At 48.8% G+C, this 18,975-nt stretch overlaps 1 protein-coding gene across 1 annotated transcript in view; it reads left to right on the top strand.

Moving 5' to 3' along the window:
* pmpca (peptidase, mitochondrial processing subunit alpha) overlaps positions 1–18,975 on the top strand; it is a 41,927-nt gene that overhangs the window by 9,154 nt on the left and 13,798 nt on the right. The window contains exons 3-8 of the mRNA XM_068012063.1: positions 3,260–3,339; positions 4,517–4,599; positions 7,910–8,004; positions 13,523–13,623; positions 17,461–17,644; positions 18,449–18,528. Coding sequence (XP_067868164.1) covers positions 3,260–3,339; positions 4,517–4,599; positions 7,910–8,004; positions 13,523–13,623; positions 17,461–17,644; positions 18,449–18,528 — 623 coding nt within the window. The remainder of the gene's footprint in view (positions 1–3,259; positions 3,340–4,516; positions 4,600–7,909; positions 8,005–13,522; positions 13,624–17,460; positions 17,645–18,448; positions 18,529–18,975) is intronic.

Below are 18,975 nucleotides of genomic sequence, written 5' to 3'. Positions count from 1 at the left end.
CATAGGGAGAGAGGAAGTATTAATGGGGTTAGCATCCTTGAAAGTTGATAAATCACCAGGGCCTGGTGAAATTATCCTAGCCTGTTAAAAGAAGCAAGAGAGGAAATAGCAGAGGGTCTGACCATCATTTTCCAGTCCTCACTGGATACAGGTGTGGTGCCAGAGGATTGGAGAATGTACTGGGCTCAGTACTGGGTCCTCTGCTTTTTGTGGTCTACATTAACGATTTGGCGTAAATGTAGGGGGCATGATCAAGAAGTTTGTGGGTGACACAAAGATTGGCCATGTGGTAGATAACGAGGAGGATAGCTGTAGGCTGCAGGAAGATATTGATGGTCTGGTCAGATGGGCAGAAAAGTGGTAAATGGAATTCAACCTGGATAAGTGTGAGGTGATGCATTTGGGGAGGTCAAACAAGGCACGATTAATGGGAAAATACTGAGAAGTGTAGAGGAAGTAAGGGAGCTTGGTGTGAATGGCCACAGATCCCTGAAGGTAGCAGGATAGGTCGATAAGGTGGTTAAGAAGGCATATAGAATCCTTTCCTTTATTAGCCAAGGTATAGAATATAAGAGCAGGGAGGTTATGCTGGAACTGTATAACTCATTGGTTAGGCCACAACTTGAGTACTGTGTGCAGTTCTGGTCACCTCATTACAGAAAGGATGTAATTGCACTAGAGAGGGTACAGAGGAGATTTATGAGGATGTTGCCAGGACTGGAAAAATGCAGCTATGAGGAAAGATTGGATAGGCTGGGGTTGTTCTCCTTGGGACAGAGAAGGCTGAGAGGAGATCTGATTGAAATGTACAAAATACTTTGAGGAGCCTGGATAGAGTGGAGGTGAAGGGTCTATTCACCTTAGCAGAGAGGTCAGTGATGAGGGGGCATAGATTTAAAGTGATTAGTAGAAAAATTAGAGGGGAGATGAGGAAAATTTTTTCACCAGAGTCTGGAACTCACTGCCTGAAAGGGTAGTTGAGGCAGAGACCCTCAACTCATTCAAAAGGAGTCTGGATATGCACCTCAAGTGCCGTAATCTGCGGGGATATGGACATAATGCTGGAAGGTTGGATTAGAATAGGTGGGTTGTTTTTCAGCCAGCACAGACACGATGGGCCAAGTGGCCTCTTTCTGTGCCTAAATCTTCTATGATTCTAAGATTTCTAACCACTCTCTACTTGGCTTGCCACCTTCAATGATTTATGCACCCAGGTCCCTCTGCTCCTGCACCCACTTTAGAATTGTACCCTTTATTTTATGTTGTCTCTCCATGATCTTCCTACTGAAATGAATCACCTCATTGGGTGTAAAGCGTTTTGGGATGACCTAGCAGTCAGGAAAAACAGTCAAATCAAATCTTTCTTTACTGAAGGAGTGCTAAACTCTCAGAGGTGCCGTCTTTTGATTAAGATGTTAAACTGAGGCTCCGTCTGCCCCCTTCAGGTGGATGTAAAGGATTCCATGGCCACTATTTTGAAGAAGAGCAGGTTGTTCTCCTGGACAATGTTTATCTCTCAGCCAACATCCATTTTTTAAAAAAAATCACATTCACTGGTCAGAAAGGAAGCAGCCAGTTGTAAGAAAGACTTGCATTTCTTTAGAGACCTCCTCAATCTCTTAATGTTCCAAAGCTCTTAAAAACCAGTTGGTATCTTTAAGGTGTAATGAGTGCTGCAATGTAGTAAACACAGCAGCTGGTTTGTGTGCAGCAAACTCTGTCAAACAGCAATGTGACAAATGATCAGATAATGGGTTTTAGTTATGTTATTTGAGGTGAATACGCCTGTTCTTCAAATAGTGGGACATCACAATGCAAAATGATTGTTGTATTTCAGGAGTAATTCATTGTCTCTGAATTGCATTGACATGTCGCTGGCCAGACCAGCATTTGTTACCCTTAAGAAGCTGGTGATGAGCGGCCACCTTCAACCACTGCAGTCCATGTGGTGCGGGTACACCCACAGTGCTGTTAGGAAGGGACTTAGACCCAGTGACAGTGAAGGAACGGCGATATAGTTCCAAGTCAGGATGGTGTGTGGCTTGGTGGGGAACTTGCAGGTGGTGGTGTTCCCATGCATCTGCTGCCCTTGTCCTTCTAGGTGGTAGAGGTCGTGGGTTTGGAAGGTGCTGTCTAAGGAGACTTGGTGCGCTGCTGCAGTGCATCTTGTAGAAGGCACACACTGCTGCCGCTGTGTCAGTGGTGGATGGGGCCCGGATCAAGTGGGTTGCTTTGTCCTGGATGGTGTCAAGCTTCCTGAGTGTTGTTGGAGCTGCAAGTGGAGAGTATTCCATCACACTCCTGACCTGTGCCTTGTAGATGGTAGACAGACTTTGGGGAGTCAGGAGGTGAATCACTTGCTACAGATTGTTCCATCAAATCTATCTTTCTTTGTGACATTTTCAATCACCTTTGACCCAAAGCAGGGTCGTTTGGTCAATCCACAAGGTTGGATTTCACGCTAGAGGAAATGATTTCTGTGACAGATTCACTTGTTTAAAAGTGATTGGTTGTGCTGATCTTGACCTCTAACTCAGTGCTGGAGGTCATGTGAGGTCATCCCTTTATTCCAGCTAGAAATGCTGAGAGCCTATCATCAGGACAGGGTATTTACTGTGTTAGAATCATGCACCTTATTACTCTGTGAAACTAGGCAGTGTTTGAGATGTACTATACTGACAATGATGGAGAAGCATAGACCCTCTGCTCTATCCAGCCTGTCCCCCACACATTGTGTGTCACAATATATACACACTCCACCCCACCCAAATCATTTGACCTCCTGGGAGAGGTGAAGAAACAGATTATAAACCCAGGCCAATTTGGGCAGGGGAGAAATCTGTGAAATTACTCTTTGATCCATCTAGGCGATCGAAACTCGCCCAGGAGATCAGCCTGGCGCTGAATTCTCTGCAGCCCCCACCCTTTTTGTGCAAAGTGATCTTCACCCCAGCCAGAAACTGGTCCAGATCCTGCTCGAAGGGATTCAGTGAATCAGCATCTAACAGACAGAGGGCAGCTTCTTCCTGAGAACCATCTTCACTGAGGAAAGAACCACTTCCTGCTATCTCACCTCAATCTGCCCTTGTACAACTTCAGATTGTGACCCGCGATTGAGTTCTGTCTCCATTTTCCCTCAACTCTGCTGAAATGCTGGGCATCTCTCTCGCCTCTGTCCAGTGTCTTAGGGCTTTATTATTGCCATGTTGGATGGATGCTGGTTCGGACTATCTCTTATTAACAGGGTCATGTCCTTCAGTTTTAGCAAATGCTGGATCAAGACACGAGGTGAAATATCCCAGTGGAATCTCCCACTTTCTAGAAAAGTTGGCATTTTCTGTAAGTATATACTCATTCCACTTTTTATCCAGGGTCATTAGCATAGATTTTAAAATATATACATAGATGTAGACTGAGATTCATTTCCTCCGCCCAAGTGTATGTATATAGCAAAAAAGCGAGGGGGGGAAGATGGGGAGAATGTTTGTTTTCTACACAGTGAGTTGTTGTGATCTGGAACGCGCTGCCTGAAAGGGCGGTGGAAGCAGATTCAATAGTGACTTTCAAAAAGGAATTGGATAAATACTTGAAAAGGAGAAATTTGCAGGGCTGTGGGGAAAGAGCAGAGTGGGACTAATTGGATCGCTCTTTCAAAGAGCTGGCACAGGCATGATAGGCCGAATCGCCTCTTTCTGTGACTCTTAAGTGGCTATTTTCCATGTGTGACACTGGAATATCTGGTGCAGATATTCTACCACAGGGGGCATCACAATGATGCTGCCCGTGTGGCGGTTTGCTGTTACATAAGTAAAAGGATCTGGAGTAGGCCCTTTGAGCCTGCTCCACCATTCAGTATGATCATGGCTGATCTTCTACATCAACTCCACCTTCCCGCATTATCTGCAGATCCCTTCATTCTCTTAGTACCCAAAAATATGTCTTGAATATACACAACCGCTGAGCATCCACACAGCTCTGAGGTAGAGAATTCCAACAATTCACCATCCTCTTGAGTGAAGACATTTCTCCTTATCTCAGTCTGAAATGGCCGACCGCTTATCCTGAGACTGTGACCCCATGTTCCAGATTCCCCAGCCAGGGGGAAACAACCTCTCACCATTGACCCTGTCGAGCTGCTTAGGAATTTTATATGTTTCAATGAATGTTAGCTGATTTCCCCCTCCCCAGTCAGTGATGTCAACACTATTGCCCCAGTAACAGAAAGTGATTCAATCTGGGGCTTCTCCTGCATAGTTGATTTTAAGCTAGATCCCAGCTGTCAACGTAGCTGTTAATACATCGTCTCCTGTTCTCCGTATCTTGTCCCCCTGACGAGAACGCACTTGCTGCTTGTTCTGCTGGGAGGTTGTTTCCTCTGGCTCAGCGTTCTGAAGTAATGATAGCATTGAGGACTTTGGAGGTGGTGTGGGAGGTTGTGTGTTGGTCATCTCGTGTTTAATGTCTGCGCTGAGATGGAACTCTTTAAGCTTGTATCTGGCTGTGTTTTTGTCAACAGTCCACAGCACAGTTTGGCTCCAAGGATGAAATCCTCCTCACTCTGGAAAAACACGGCGGGATCTGCGACTGCCAGTCTTCCAGGTAAATGTGACAGGAACTGATGTCTGTGCTTTGTAACCTCGTGATTGCTCCTTCAGTGTGGGGGCTCTGATGGGATGTGTGCTGAGGTGACTATTTAAAAAAAAAATAAAAAATTGCAGGATCCGTGTCGAGCAGCGGGTCCCTGGGTGCAGCTGGGGCCACACAAACTGGGACGGTCCCGGCAATGTCACCTCCAAGTGCTTTCACTGTGTGCAACCTGTTCATTACAGTGCAAGATATCTTTAAATCTCTTTGCGTGGCCGCATATACGCACCACACGCTCGTGAGCGACCTATGTGGTTCTTTCTGGGTTGCTGCATGGCCATGCATGCGCACAGCTTACAGGGAACATGGGTGCCACCCTGGGCTGATCTCAGGGCAGTAGAGGTACTAAGTTGACATTGGGGTATATGTAGGGAGGAGAGTGGAAATTAGCCAGAGCTCACACTCCTGGTGGCTGGCCAGCCATTTCTCCCCTGGAAAGCACATGTGTGGCTATTGGGAGCAGAGGATCAGGGTTAGATGTGATGCACTCGCCTCTTCAGGCTTTCACATTACATGGTATTTACAACACAGAAACAGGCCATTCGGCCCATCAGGTCCACGCTGGTGTTTATGCTCCACATGAGCCTCCTCCCAGCTTACTTCATCTCACCCTATCACCATATTCTTTTATTACTTTCCCCAACATGTGTTTATCCAACTTCCTTTTAAATGCATGTATACTATTTACCTCAACCACTCCCTGAACATATGAATTAAGAGCAGGAGTAGGCCATTCGGCCCCTCAAGTCTGCTCCGCCATTTGATAAGATCATGGCTGATCTGATTGCGGCCTCAACTCCACTTTCCTGTCTGCCTGCTTTAACCTTTGACTCCCTTGTCAATCGTGAATCTATCGAACTCAGCCTTAAAATATTAATAACCCAGCCTCCACTGTTCCACATTCTCACCACTCTCTGGGTAAAGACATTTCTCCTGAATTCCCTATTGCATTTATTAGTTTTTTAAAATTCTTTCATGGGATGTGGCTGTTGCTGGCCAGCATTTGTTGCACATCCCTAATTGCCCTTGACAACTGAATGGCTTGCTAGGCCATTTCAGAGGGAAGTTAAGAGTCAGCCACATTGCTGTGGGTCTGGAGTCACATGTAGGCCAGACCAGAAAGGGATGACAGATTTCCTTCCCTAAAGGACATTAGTGAACCAGATGGATTTTTACGACAATTGATGATAGGTGGGAATGTGTGTTGTGAGGAAGATGCAAAGCGGCTTCAAGGGGATTTGGACAGACTTAGTGAGTGGGTGGCAGATGGAATATAATGTGGAAAAATGTGAGGTTATCCATTTTGGTAGGAGGAATAGATGTGCAGAGTATTTCTTAAATGGTAAGAGATTAGAAAGTGTAGATGTACAAAGGGACCTGGGTGTCCTTGTCAATAAGTCACTGAAAGCTAACATGCAGGTGCAGCAAGTAATTAGGAAGACTAATGAAATATTAGCCTTTATCGCAAGAGGATTTGAGTACAGGAGTAGTGAAGTCTTGCTTCAATTGTATAGAACCTTGGTTAGACCGTACCTGGAGTACTGTGTGCAGTTTTGGTTCCCTTACCTTAGGAAGGATATTATTGCCATAGAGGGAGTGCAACGAAGGTTCACCAGACCTGTTCCCAGGATGGCGGGACTGTCCTATGAAGAGAGACTGGGGAAGCTGGGCCTGAATTCTCTAGAGTTTCGAAGAATGAGAGGTGATCTCATTGAAACCTACAAAATACTTAAAGGGATGGACAGGGTAGATGCAGCTAAGATGTTTCCCCTGGTTGGGGAGTCTAGAACCAGGGGACACAATTTCAAAATAAGGGGGAAGCCACTTAGGACAGAGATGGGGAGAAATTTCTTGACTCAGAGGGTTGTGAATCTTTGGAATTCTCTACCCCAGAGGGCTGTGGAAGCTCAGTCATTGAGTATGTTTAAAGCAGAGATTGACAGATTTCTAAATACAAATGATATAAAGGGATATGGGGATAGTGTGGGGAGAAGGCATTGAAGTGGATGATCAGCCATGATCGTATTGAATGGTGGAGCAGGCTCGATGGGCTGAATGGCCTACTCCTGCTCCTATGTTTCATGGCACCATTACTGAGACTTGCTTTCAATTCCAATTCCAGCCATGGTGGAATTTGAATGTCTCCAGCATTAGCCTGGGCCTCCAGGTTACTAGTTCAGTGACAGTACCACTGCGCTATCACCTCCCAGTGACTATCTTATATTTATGATGCCCAGTTCTGGTCTCCCCCACAAGTAGAAACATCATCTCTACGTCTACACTATCAGACTCTTTCATAATCTTGCAGACCTCTAGCAGACCGTTCACCCTTCAGTCTTCTCTTTTCCAGAGAATAGAGCCAATCTGTTCATCTTTCTAGATAGTTAGAACCTCTCAGGTGTAACATGAACTTGGCTGAGATGGTGAGCACCTGTGGAAAGGTTATAATTATCCCTTAACAGCTGGGACAATAATTAGATAAACTTGCCCCTCTCTCCTCACCTGATCCTGCTCTTTCTGTTTCTGGACGTCTCTCACACATTTTACTTTGTTGTTATCTCTGTCCCAGCCTGTCCATCTCATAAACCTGCCGCCCCTTCCCTCTGTCTCCTTTCTGTCTTTATTTCACACTCTGTCTGTTTGCGTCCCACATTCTTCACAGATTTATACCCTTTAAAGGGCGAGCTGTGTAGCAAGATGAGAGGCGAGAGAGACCTTGGTGGGCTGGGGGGGCAGAGAATATCTGCCGACACTAACACTGGGACATTAACGAGAGAGCGGATCACTGGGGGAGGTGGACCCGGTGCTGCTGCCTTGAGTTCCAGCCTCGATGGTCACCTGAGTGAGAGTCAGTCCTCTTCATCTGCTGTTGCCTGGGGTCACAGCTGATGGGGATACCAGGGGCGTAGAAACCTCCCCCAAACCTGGCTTGCTGTGTGGAGGCCATGGATTGGGATAGGGGGTGGTTAGAGGGGGAAGGGGAGAGTTGGTGATGCTACTGCTCTTGTACTGGGAGGAGGGAGAGAGTGCTCAGGTGCACAGGATGGAGCTTGGGGAGGGGATGTTTTGGGAGGTGAGCAGAGCAGGTAGAGTCCTACAGAATATTTAAAGGGCTGGTTTCTCTGCCTGTGATGCTGAGGATCTTTAGGCTGATATCTGATAATCTTAAAACCCGAGATTGTGACGGACGCTTTCAGTAGTTTCAAGATAAGTTTGAAGCTTTTCCTGTGACCTGGATTAAGATTTGTTTCCAATCGTGTTGCAGGGACACGACGATGTTTGCTGTTTCTGCTGAGGTGAAGGGTCTGGAGACAGTCATCAATCTGCTTGCTGATGTGGTGCTTCACCCAAGGTTCACAGGTAACAAAGATGAGATGAGAAGGGGAGAGATTCACATTACTCTCCTGCATAACTTCGCATATTAATTGCAGAAAGAGTTAATTCCTTTGACGAGCTGGTCTGAGTCTGGGATTGGGGTCATTCCTGGTTTATGGGATGGGGGACAAGGGGCTGCTTTTCCATTGCCCTCTTGCCTGGTGCCATGGGGTTGCCAACCTTCCAGGGTTACCCTAGAGCCTCCAGGAATTAAAGATTAATCTCCAGGACACCCGAGAGAAAATTCATGGGGATATTTTTAAAAATTGTAAAATTCTTTAAACCATTTTCTTTATTATTTATAAAAACATTGGCTATCAGGAGATAAAAGGCTGTTTGACAGACAGTCCTGAAGCATCCAATGAGGTAATGAAGTGTCTGTTCGCTTTCTGATTGGTGCAGAAAGATGGGACACTACGAGGATTGACATGTCGGGAGGCCAATGACGGGAGTCTGAGGGCGGGGCAGTTGGAGGTGGGAGACCATGTGACACAATCTCCAGGAATGCGTCCAACTAGAGTTGGCAACTGTACTGGTGGGCAGCCATTATTTCCTAACCCTGTGTGTGAGACCTACGCTCATCACAGGGGCGTAGTTCCTCAGTGCAGTCAAGGACACCAAGGGTAGGCAGTGGCGTAGTGGTATTATCATTGGACTGGTAACCCAGAGACCCAGGGTATTTCTCTGGGGACATGGGTTCGAATCCCACCACAGCAGAAGGTGGAATTTGAATTTAATTAATAAATCTGGAATTAAAAGCTAGTCTAATGATGGCCATGAAACCATTGTCGATTGTTGTAAAAACCCATCTGGTTCACTAATGTCCTTGAGGGAAGGAAATCTGCTGTCCTTACTTGGTCTGGCCTACATGTGACTCCAGACCCACAGCAATGTGGTTAACTCTTACATGCCCTCTGAAATGGCCTAGCAAGCCACTCAGTTGTACCTAACCGCTATGAAGTCTATAAAAAGGAATGACACCGGACGGGCTACCCGGCATCGACCTAGGCACCGGAAACGACAATGGCAAACCCAGCCCTGTCGACCCTGCAAAGTCTTCCTTACTAACATCAGGGGGCTTGTGCCAAAGTTGGGTAGAGCTGTCCCACAGACTAGTCAAGCAACAACCTGACATTGTCATACTCACGGAATCATACCTTACAGACAATGTCCCAGACACTGCCATCACCATCCCCGGGTATGTCCTGTCCCACCGGCAGGACAGACCCACCAGACGTGGTGGCACAGTGGTATACAGTAGGGAGGGAGTTGCCCTGGGAGTCCTCAACATCGACTCCGCACCCCATGAAGTCTCATGGCATCAGATCAAACATGGGCAAGGTAACCTTCTACTGATTACCACCTACTGCCCTCCCTCAGCTGATGACTCTGTACTCCTCCATGTTGAACACCACTTGGAGGAAGCAATGAGGGTGGCAAGGGCACAAAATGTACTCTGGGTGGGGGGCTTCAATGTCCATCACCAAGAGTGGCTCGGTAACACCACTACTGACCGAGCTGGCCAAGTCCTAAAGGACATAGCTGCTAGACTGGGTCTGCAGCAGGTGGTGGGGGAACCAACACGAGGGGAAAACATACTTGACCGCGTCCTCACCAAACTGCCTGCCGCAGATGCTTCTGTCCATGACTGTATTGGTAGGAGTGACCACCGCACAGTCCTTGTGGAGATGAAGTCCTGCCTTCACATTGAGGATACTGTCCATCGTGTTGTGTGGTACTATCACCGTGCTAAATGGGATAGATTTCAAACAGATCTAGCAATGCAAAACCGGGCATCCATGAGGCGCTGTGGGCCATCAGCAGCAGCAGAATTGTACTCATCCACAATCTGTAACCTCATGGCCTGACATATCCCCCACTCTACCATTACCATCAAGCCAGGAGACCAACCCTGGTTCAATGAAGAGTACAGGAGGGCATGCCAGGAGCAGCACCAGGCATACCTCAAAATGAGGTGTCAACCTGGTGAAGCTACAACACAGGACTACTCACATGCCAAACTGCGTAAGCAGCATGCGATAGACAGAGCTAAGCGATCCCAAAACCAACGGATCAGATCTAAACTTTGCAGTCCTGCCACATCCAGCCGTGAATGGTGCTGGACAATTAAACAACTAACTGGAGGAGGTGGCTCTACAAATATCCCCATCCTCAATGATGGGGGAGCCCAGCACATCAGTGCGAAAGGTAAGGCTGAAGCATTTGCAACAATCTTCAGCCAGAAGTGCCGAGTTGATGATCCATCTCAGCCTCCTCCTGAAGTCCCCAGCATCACACATGCCAGACTGCAGCCAATTCGATTCACTCCACGTGATATCAAGAAACGACTGAAGGCACAGGATACTGCAAAAACTATGGGCCCTGACAATATTCCGGCAATAGTACTGAAGACCTGTGCTCCAGAACTTGCCGCGCCCCTAGCCAAGCTGTTCCAGTACAGCTACAACACAGGCATCTATCCTGCAATGTGGAAAATTGCCCAGGTATGTCCTGTACACAAAAAGCAGGACAAGTCCAAGCCGGCCAATTACCGCCCCATCAGCCTACTCTCAATCATCAGTAAAGTGATGGAAGGTGTCATCAACAGTGCCATCAAGCGGCACTTGCTTAGCAATAACCTGATCAGTGACGCTCAGTATGGGTTCCTCCAGGGCCACTCAGCTCCTGACCTCATTACAGCCTCGGTTCAAACATGGACAAAAGGGCTGAACTCAAGAGGTGAGGTGAGAGTGACTGCCCTTGACATCAAGGCAGCATTTGACCGAGAATGGCATCAAGGAGCCCTAGCAAAACTGAAGTCAATGGGAATCAGGGGGAAAACCCTCTGATGGCTGGAGTCATACCTAGCGCAAAGGAAGATGGTTGTGGTTGTTGGAGGTCAATCATCTGAGCTCCAGGACATCACTGCAGGAGTTCCTCAGGGTAGTGTCCTAGGCCCAACCATCTTCAGCTGCTTCATCAATGACCTTCCTTCAATCATAAGGACAGAAGTGGGGATGTTCGCTGATGATTGCAGAATGTTCAGCACCATTCGTGACTCCTCAGATACTGAAGCAGTCCATGTAGAAATGCAGCAAGACCTGGACAATATCCAGGCTTGGGCTGATAAGTGGCAAGTAACATTTGTGCCGCACAAGTGCCAGGCAATGACCATCTCCAACAAGAGAGAATCTAACTATCTCCCCTTGACATTCAACGGCATTACCATCGCTGAATCCCCCACTATCAACATCCTAGGGGCTACCATTGACCAGAAACTGAACTGGAGTAGCCATATAAATACCGTGGCTACAAGAGCAGGTCAGAGGCTAGGAATCCTGAGGCGAGTAACAGCGCCTGACTCCCCAAAGCCTGTCCACCATCTACAAGGCACAAGTCAGGAGTGTGATGGAATACTCGCCACTTGCCTGGATGGGTGCAGCTCCAACAACACTCAAGAAGCTCGACACCATCCAGGACAAAGCAGCCCGCTTGATTGGCACCCCATCTACAAACATTCACTCCCTCCACCACAGACGCACAGAGGCAGCAGTGTGTACCATCTACAAGATGCACTGCAGCAATGCACCAAGACTCCTTAGACAGCACCTTCCAAACCCGCGACCTCTACCAACTAGAAGGACAAGGGCAGCAAATGCATGGGAACACCACCACCTGCAAGTTCCCCTCCAAGTCACACACCATCCTGACTTGGAACTATATCGCCGTTCCTTCACTGTCGCTGAGTCAAAATCCTGGAACTCTCTTCCGAACAGCACTGTGGGTGTACCTACCCCACATGGACTGCAGCAGTTGAAGAAGGCAGCTCACCACCACCCTCTCAAGGGCAATTAGGGATGGGCAATAAATGCTGGCATAGCCAGTGACGCCCACATCCCGTGAATGAATGGAAAAAAAAAACAGCAGCTTGTATTTATAGCAGCTTTAACGTAAAACATCCCACCGTGTTTCACAGGAGTGTTATCAGAAAAATGTTGACACCAAGCCACATAAGGAGATATTAGGCCAGGTGACCAAAAGCTTGGGAAAAGGGGTGGGTTTTAAAAAGCATCTTAAAGGAGGAAAGAAAAAATGAGGCCCAGGCAGCTGAAGGCACAGCCGCCAATGGTAGAGCGATTAAACTCGGGATGCTCAAGAGGCCGGAATTGGAGGAGTGCAGAGATCTGGTCAAATCCTGGACAGTGGTGTTGGGGCAGTGGGTGGTTATTGTGGGATGGGCTGTCCCTTTGCTGCATCTTACTCACAGAGGAACATCTCGTCCTGTGAGTTGCACTGTTACCCGCAGGGCTTTATTATACACCTCTGCTACGTCAGTGGACTGAAACAGCTGAACACTAGGGATCTAAACCTTCCTCTGTGTTGAGATTTGTCACTGGCATCGAGCCCATTTTCTGTCTGATTCAGTAGGTGAATTTTCTCCAGCCTGTGCTGAAAAAAGAAAGACTTGCATTTCTATGGCGCCTTTCACCACTTCAGCATGTCCCAAAGTGCTTTACAGCCAATGAAGAACTTTTGAAATGCTGTCACTATTGTAATGTAGAAAATAGTACATCCAATTTGCACACAACAAGATCCCACAAACAGCAATGTGATAATGATCCAGATAATCTGATTTACTGATGTTGCTTGAGGGGTAAATATTGGCCAGGACACCGGGGAGAACTCCTTCAAAATAGTGGCCGTGGGATCTTTTATGTTTATCTGAGAGGGCAGACAGGGTCTCAGTTTGACATCTCATCTAAAAGACAGAATCTCCAACCCCTCCGAGGGTGCGGGGCTCCCTCCGATGGTGCGGCGCTCCCTCTGTACTGCACTGGCAGTGTCAGCCTGGATTATGGGCTCAAGTTTCCGGAGTGTGCATTGAACCCACGACCTTCTCATTCGGTGAGAGTTTTATCCACTGAGTTAAGGAGCAGACATGATGTGACAGATCACCTCATTGGCCATGAGTCAGGGAAAGGGAAATTCCGTGATCCTTATCCCAATAACACACTCCGCTGGAAAACATGCATGCATGTTGGGTGAGTGCCGGTTGAACGTTCAGCTGTGATGCACCCCCAAGTTAAATAGCTTGATTCAGCTCCCACATAAAGGACAGCCTGTTTGGTCGGCAATCTAATTGAATGGCAGAACAGTCTTGAGCAGCTGAATGGCCATCTCCTATTCCTTTGGTTCCCTTTCAGCCCCAGCATTGCCTCCTGTCCCTAGGGTTCAGTCTCCTCACCAGCTCCCTGTACCTCCTCTAACTGACTGGCCATGTACAATCTGTAACCCAGTAAGACTCAGTGACTCCAAGAGGGGAGCAATTGGAGTTGGGGGTGGGTGGGAGCCATGAACTGTTTAATGCCAGGCTGGGATCATGAGGATCTAACCCAGTGTGAACTTAACCTCCTCCACAGGATTAGCTTCTGGCTGCACAGTCGCTGCCTCCTATGCCTGGGACTCAGAGCTGATGTATTTGTCAATCTGTTCTTTGCCTCAGATGAGGAACTGGAGATGACCCGTCTATCTGTCCGCTTTGAGCTGGAGGACCTGCAGATGAGACCAGACCCTGAGCCTCTCCTGACTGAGATGATCCATGCGGTAATGTGACTTTTCAGATTTACCACAAATGAAAGTTGAAAGCAGCAGGAATTATTTGAAACAAAGTGAGATTCATAATTATAGCAGAATTTATTTCAAGAAACGTTCCAGGCTGGACACGGTAGCTGATCCAGGTTCCCCCTCCACTTCTGAAGAAGGGTCACTGACCCGAAACTTCTCTTTCCACAGAGGCTGCCAGACCTGCTGAGTGGTTCAGCATTTCTTGTTTTTATCCCCCTCCACTTCCTTGTGTTAGCTGATTCAGGGTAGCATAGGGACACCATAAACAAAGGAAGACTTGCATTTCTATAGTGCCTTTCACAATTGTAGGACGTCCCAAAGCGCTTTACAGCCAATGACATACTTTTTGAAGTGTCGTCACTGTTGCAAACAAGGGAGCCAATTTACGCATAGCACGATCCCACAGACAACAATGCGATAATGACCAGATAACCTGTTTATTTTTGTGATGATGTTTGGAGGATAAATATCTGTCAAGACACTGGGGAGAACAAACTCCCCCTGCTCTTCCTACATTAGTGCTGTAGGATCTTTAACATTCACTTGAGAGAGCAGAGGGGTCCAGTGCAGCACTCCCTCAGTACTGACCCTCCGATAATGCAGCACTCCCTCAGTACTGACCCTCCGATAATGCAGCACTCCCTCAGTACTCACCCTCTGCCAATGCAGCACACCCTCAGTACTGACCCTCCGATAATGCAGCACTCCCTCCGTACTGACCCTCTGACAGTGCAGCACTCCCTCAGTACTGACCCTCCGATAATGCAGCACTCCCTCAGTACTGACCCTCTGCCAATGCAGCACACCCTCAGTACTGACCCTCCGATAATGCAGCACTCCCTCAGTACTGACCCTCTGCCAATGCAGCACACCCTCAGTACTGACCCTCCGATAATGCAGCACTCCCTCAGTACTGACCCTCCGACAGTGCAGCACTCCCTCAGTACTGACCCTCTGATAATGCAGCACTCCCTCAGTACTCACCCTCCGACAGTGCAGCACACCCTCAGTACTGACCCTCCGACAGTGCAGCACACCCTCAGTACTGAACCTCCGACAGTGCAGCACACCCTCAGTACTGACCCTCCGACAGTGCAGCACACCCTCAGTACTCACCCTCCGACAGTGCAGCACACCCTCATTACTGACCCTCCGACAGTGCAGCACACCCTCAGTACTGACCCTCCGACAGTGCAGCACCCCCTCAGTACTGACCCTCCGACAGTGCAGCAGTCCCTCAGTACTGACCCTCCGATAATGCAGCACTCCCTCAGTACTGACCCTCCGACAGTGCAGCACACCCTCAGTACTGACCCTCCGACAGTGCAGCACTCCCTCAGTACTGACCCTCCGACAGTGCAGCACTCCCTCAGTACTGACCCTCTGACAGTGCGGCACTCCCTCAGTACTGACCCTCTGATAATGCAGCACTCCCTCAGTACTCACCCTCTGCCAATGCAGCACACCCTCAGTACTGACCCTCCGACAGTGCAGCACTCCCTCAGTACTGACCCTCTGATAATGCAGCACTCCCTCAGTACTCACCCTCCGACAGTGCAGCACACCCTCAGTACTGACCCTCCGACAGTGCAGCACACCCTCAGTACTGACCCTCCGACAGTGCAGCACACCCTCAGCACTGACCCTCCGACAGTGCAGCACACCCTCAGTACTGACCCTCCGACATTGCAGCACTCCCTCAGTACTGACCCTCCGACAATGCAGCACTCCCTCAGTACTGACCCTCTGACAGTGCGGCACTCCCTCAGTACTGACCCTCCGACAGTGCAGCACTCCATCAGTACTGACCCTCCGACAGTGCGGCACTCCCTCAGTACTGACCCTTTGACAGTGCAGCACTCCCTCAGTACTGACCCTCCTACAGTGCAGCACTCCCTCAGTACTGACCCTCTGACAGTGCGGCACTCCCTCAGTACTGACCCTCTGACAGTGCAGCACTCCCTCAGTACTGACCCTCTGACAGTGCAGCACTCTCTGGACTGCACTCGGAATTCCAGTCTAGACTTTGTGCTCATGTCTCTGGAATGATTGCTGGAAGTATATTCAACCAGGGAGGGAGCATCAAACTGTCCCAAAAACATCTGTTTGAGGTCAGAGTGCTACCCAGTGTGCCATGGCCTAGTCGCTGAAGGGTTAGGAATGGGGATATCAGCCTGGGCACCTTCTGCTGATCAAAGTCCATGATGTAATGTGAGTGTGTGTGGACTTTGGCTAAAGCCAAGATCTGGGTCAGCTTAATGCTGAATATCCAGCCAGCAAACGCTGTCTGCACCTCGGCACATCGAATCAGCACTCGGGGGAGGTACGCTGGCAGAATGGTGGTGGGGAGGATCATGTTGGATCGAACCTTAGCAGTAGTCAGCACCTCTAGGAAGAAAAGACAACAGGAGAAGGCCATTCAGCCCCTTGAGCTAGTTACACAGGAAGAACTTAGATACAGCACTGAAACAGGCCCTTCGGCCTACCGAGTCTGTGCCGACCATCAACCACCCATTTATACTGATCCTACACTAATCCCATATTCCCACCACATCCCTACCATTCTCCTACCACCTACCTACACTAGGGGCAATTCATAATGGCCAATTTACCTATCAACCTGCAAGTCTTTGGCTGTGGGAGGAAACCGGAGCACCCGGAGAAAACCCACACGGTCACAGGGAGAACTTGCAAACTTCGCACAGGCAGTACCCAGAATTGAACCCGGGTCGCTGGAGCTGTGAGTCTGCGGTGCTAACCACTGCGCCCCTGTGAGGAGGAGGCCGTTCAGCCCCTCGAGCTCGTTACACAGGAACAGGAGGAGGCCATTCAAACCTGTTCTATTTAATTGGTTCATGGCTGATCTGTATCTTAACTCTCTCTACCCACCTTGGCTCTGTAACCCGTAATCCCCTTACCCAGCAAAAGTCCATCAATCTCAGTTTTGACATTTTCAATTGACCCCCAGCACCAACAGCTTTTTGGAGGAGAGTGTTCCAGATTTCCACTCCCCTCTGTGTGAAGGGCGGCACAGTGGCGCAGTGGTTAGCACCGCAGCCTCACAGTGCCAACGACCCGGGTTCAGTTCTATGTACTGCCTGTGCGGAGTTTGCAAGTTGTCCCTGTGACCGCGTGGGTTTCCGCCGGGTGCTCTGGTTTCCTCCCACAGCCAAAGACTTGCACAGCCAAAGACTGATCGGTAAATTGGCCATTATAAATTGCCCCTAGTGTAGGTAGGTGGTAGGAGAATGGTGGGGATGTGGTCGGGAATATGGGATTAATGTAGGATTAGTATAAATGGGTGGTTGTTGGTTGGCACAGACTCAGTGGGCCGAAGGGCCTGTTTCAGTGCAGGCTCTAATTTTAAGGTTCTTACCCCTTGTTCTGGACTCCCCCCATCAGAGGAACTAGTTTCTCTTGCTCTACCCTATGAAAGCCTCGAATCATCTTAAACCCCTCTGTTAGATCATCCCTTAATCTTCTGTACTGGAGTAGTCTGTGCAACCTGTCCTCAGTTTAATTCCTTTAGCTGCAGTATCACTTTGGTGAATCTGCGCTGCACCCTCTCCAAGGCCAATATATCCTTCTTGAAGTGTGGTGCCCAGAATGGAACCTGCGTTACCCAAGATGGGGTCTGACCAGAGCCCTTTCCAGCCGAAGCATCTCTTTGTATTCCAGCTCTCTCACGATGAAAGGGAGATTTTTTTTATTGAAGAAGTTGGCGGGAGAGGAGGAGAGAAAGGCAGATGTTGGGTAGTTGAAAGTGTCGAGTCGGGGTGGAATAGACGGTGAACATTTTCTCCTTTATCCCACCAGGCAGCTTACCGGGACAACACCGTGGGACTGCCCAGATTCTGCCCTGCTGAAAACGTAGAGAAAATTGATCAGAAGCTGCTTCACTTGTACCTGCGGAATTACTACACTCCGGACAGGCTGGTGCTGGCTGGGGTCGGAGTGGATCATGACCAACTGGTGGAGCACGCAAAGAAATATCTCCTGGGTACCAGGGCACCTGCACAGCTATCGTTAAACACACATCTGTTGTTTCATTCATCTGTGTATCCATGGGCAAAAAGAAATCTCTGAATGATGGTTCAGATGAAGAAGCCTGTCATTCCCAAATATCAAACTATTTGTACCTCTTTGCAGCCCAGGAGGCCATTCGGCCCATCGTGCCTGTGCTGGCTCTTTGAAAGAGTTATCCAATTAATCCCACTTGCCTGCAAATTCTTCCCCTTCATATTTATCCAATTCCCTTTCAAAAATTATGATTGAAACTGCTTCCACTGCCCTTTCAGGTAGCGTATTCCAGATCATTATTCCTTAAACCTGTATCTTCCGCCTCCTGCCAGTGGTAACCGATTTTACTCATCAAAGCCCTTTGTGATTTTGAACGCCTTTGTTAAATCTTCTCTTAACCTTCTCCTACCTAAGGAGAACAATCCCAGTTTCCATAAGCTCTCCATATTCTTGCCATTCAGCTACACTTCAAACATCTTCCCCAGAGAGACAACAGTGCTTCAATTACACGTCTCTGCTGAAAAGCAGCATCTCTAACAGTGCAGCACTCCCTCAGTACTGTGCTGGGAGTGTCAGCCTGGATTTTGTACTCAAATCTCTAGAGTGGGGTTTGATCACACAACCTTCAGACTCAGAGGTGAGAGAGCTCCCCACTGAACAAGACTGACATTTGGGTTATGACTGTTCAGGTGCTATGGGGAGAGGTGAGGAGGGGTCTGTAGATACAGATGAGGTCTGACTTACTTACACTGATCAACCGCTTTCCCTTTTCAATGCCTCACAGGAGTAACCCCAGTTTGGGGGTCAGGAAAGCCCACTGATGTGGACCGGTCCATCTCCCAGTACACCGGGGGAATCGTGAAGGTGAGACGCTGTTTGCGCTGCAGAAATCATCCCCAGAATGCACACAAGAAATTCTCTAGGAAAATCCCACCTGGAGACCACCCCGAGTTAGTCTGCAGCTGCTGTACTGTGACTAGGTGAAGGTAGAGGGTGGCCCAGGCTTGTGGAGGCCATTTTCTTCCTTTCTTTCTGCCCCTGCCTGTCCTGTGCCCTGAAGGGTTAGGAATGGGGGTGCGGGGCTGGGGGTATCTGGGGGAGCAGGGGACATGGGTAATCAGTACATGGGTAAAGGCCTGCTACCCGACCCGACCCCGATGGGATCCGACGGCACGTGTCGCGTCGGGTCGGGCTTCCGGGTCCAGCATTCAGACTTGGGTTGGGTTTCCTTTGCACCCCTCTAGTGTGAGCAACTCTGAGCATCTGGAGTGGACAGGACTGTCTAGTCTCCTGTTGTTTTAGGGGGTGGGA

The sequence above is a fragment of the Heterodontus francisci genome, chromosome 32, assembly GCF_036365525.1.
Source record: "Heterodontus francisci isolate sHetFra1 chromosome 32, sHetFra1.hap1, whole genome shotgun sequence".
Classification (NCBI taxonomy): domain Eukaryota; kingdom Metazoa; phylum Chordata; class Chondrichthyes; order Heterodontiformes; family Heterodontidae; genus Heterodontus; species Heterodontus francisci.
This window is presented reverse-complemented; position numbering and strand designations above follow the sequence as displayed.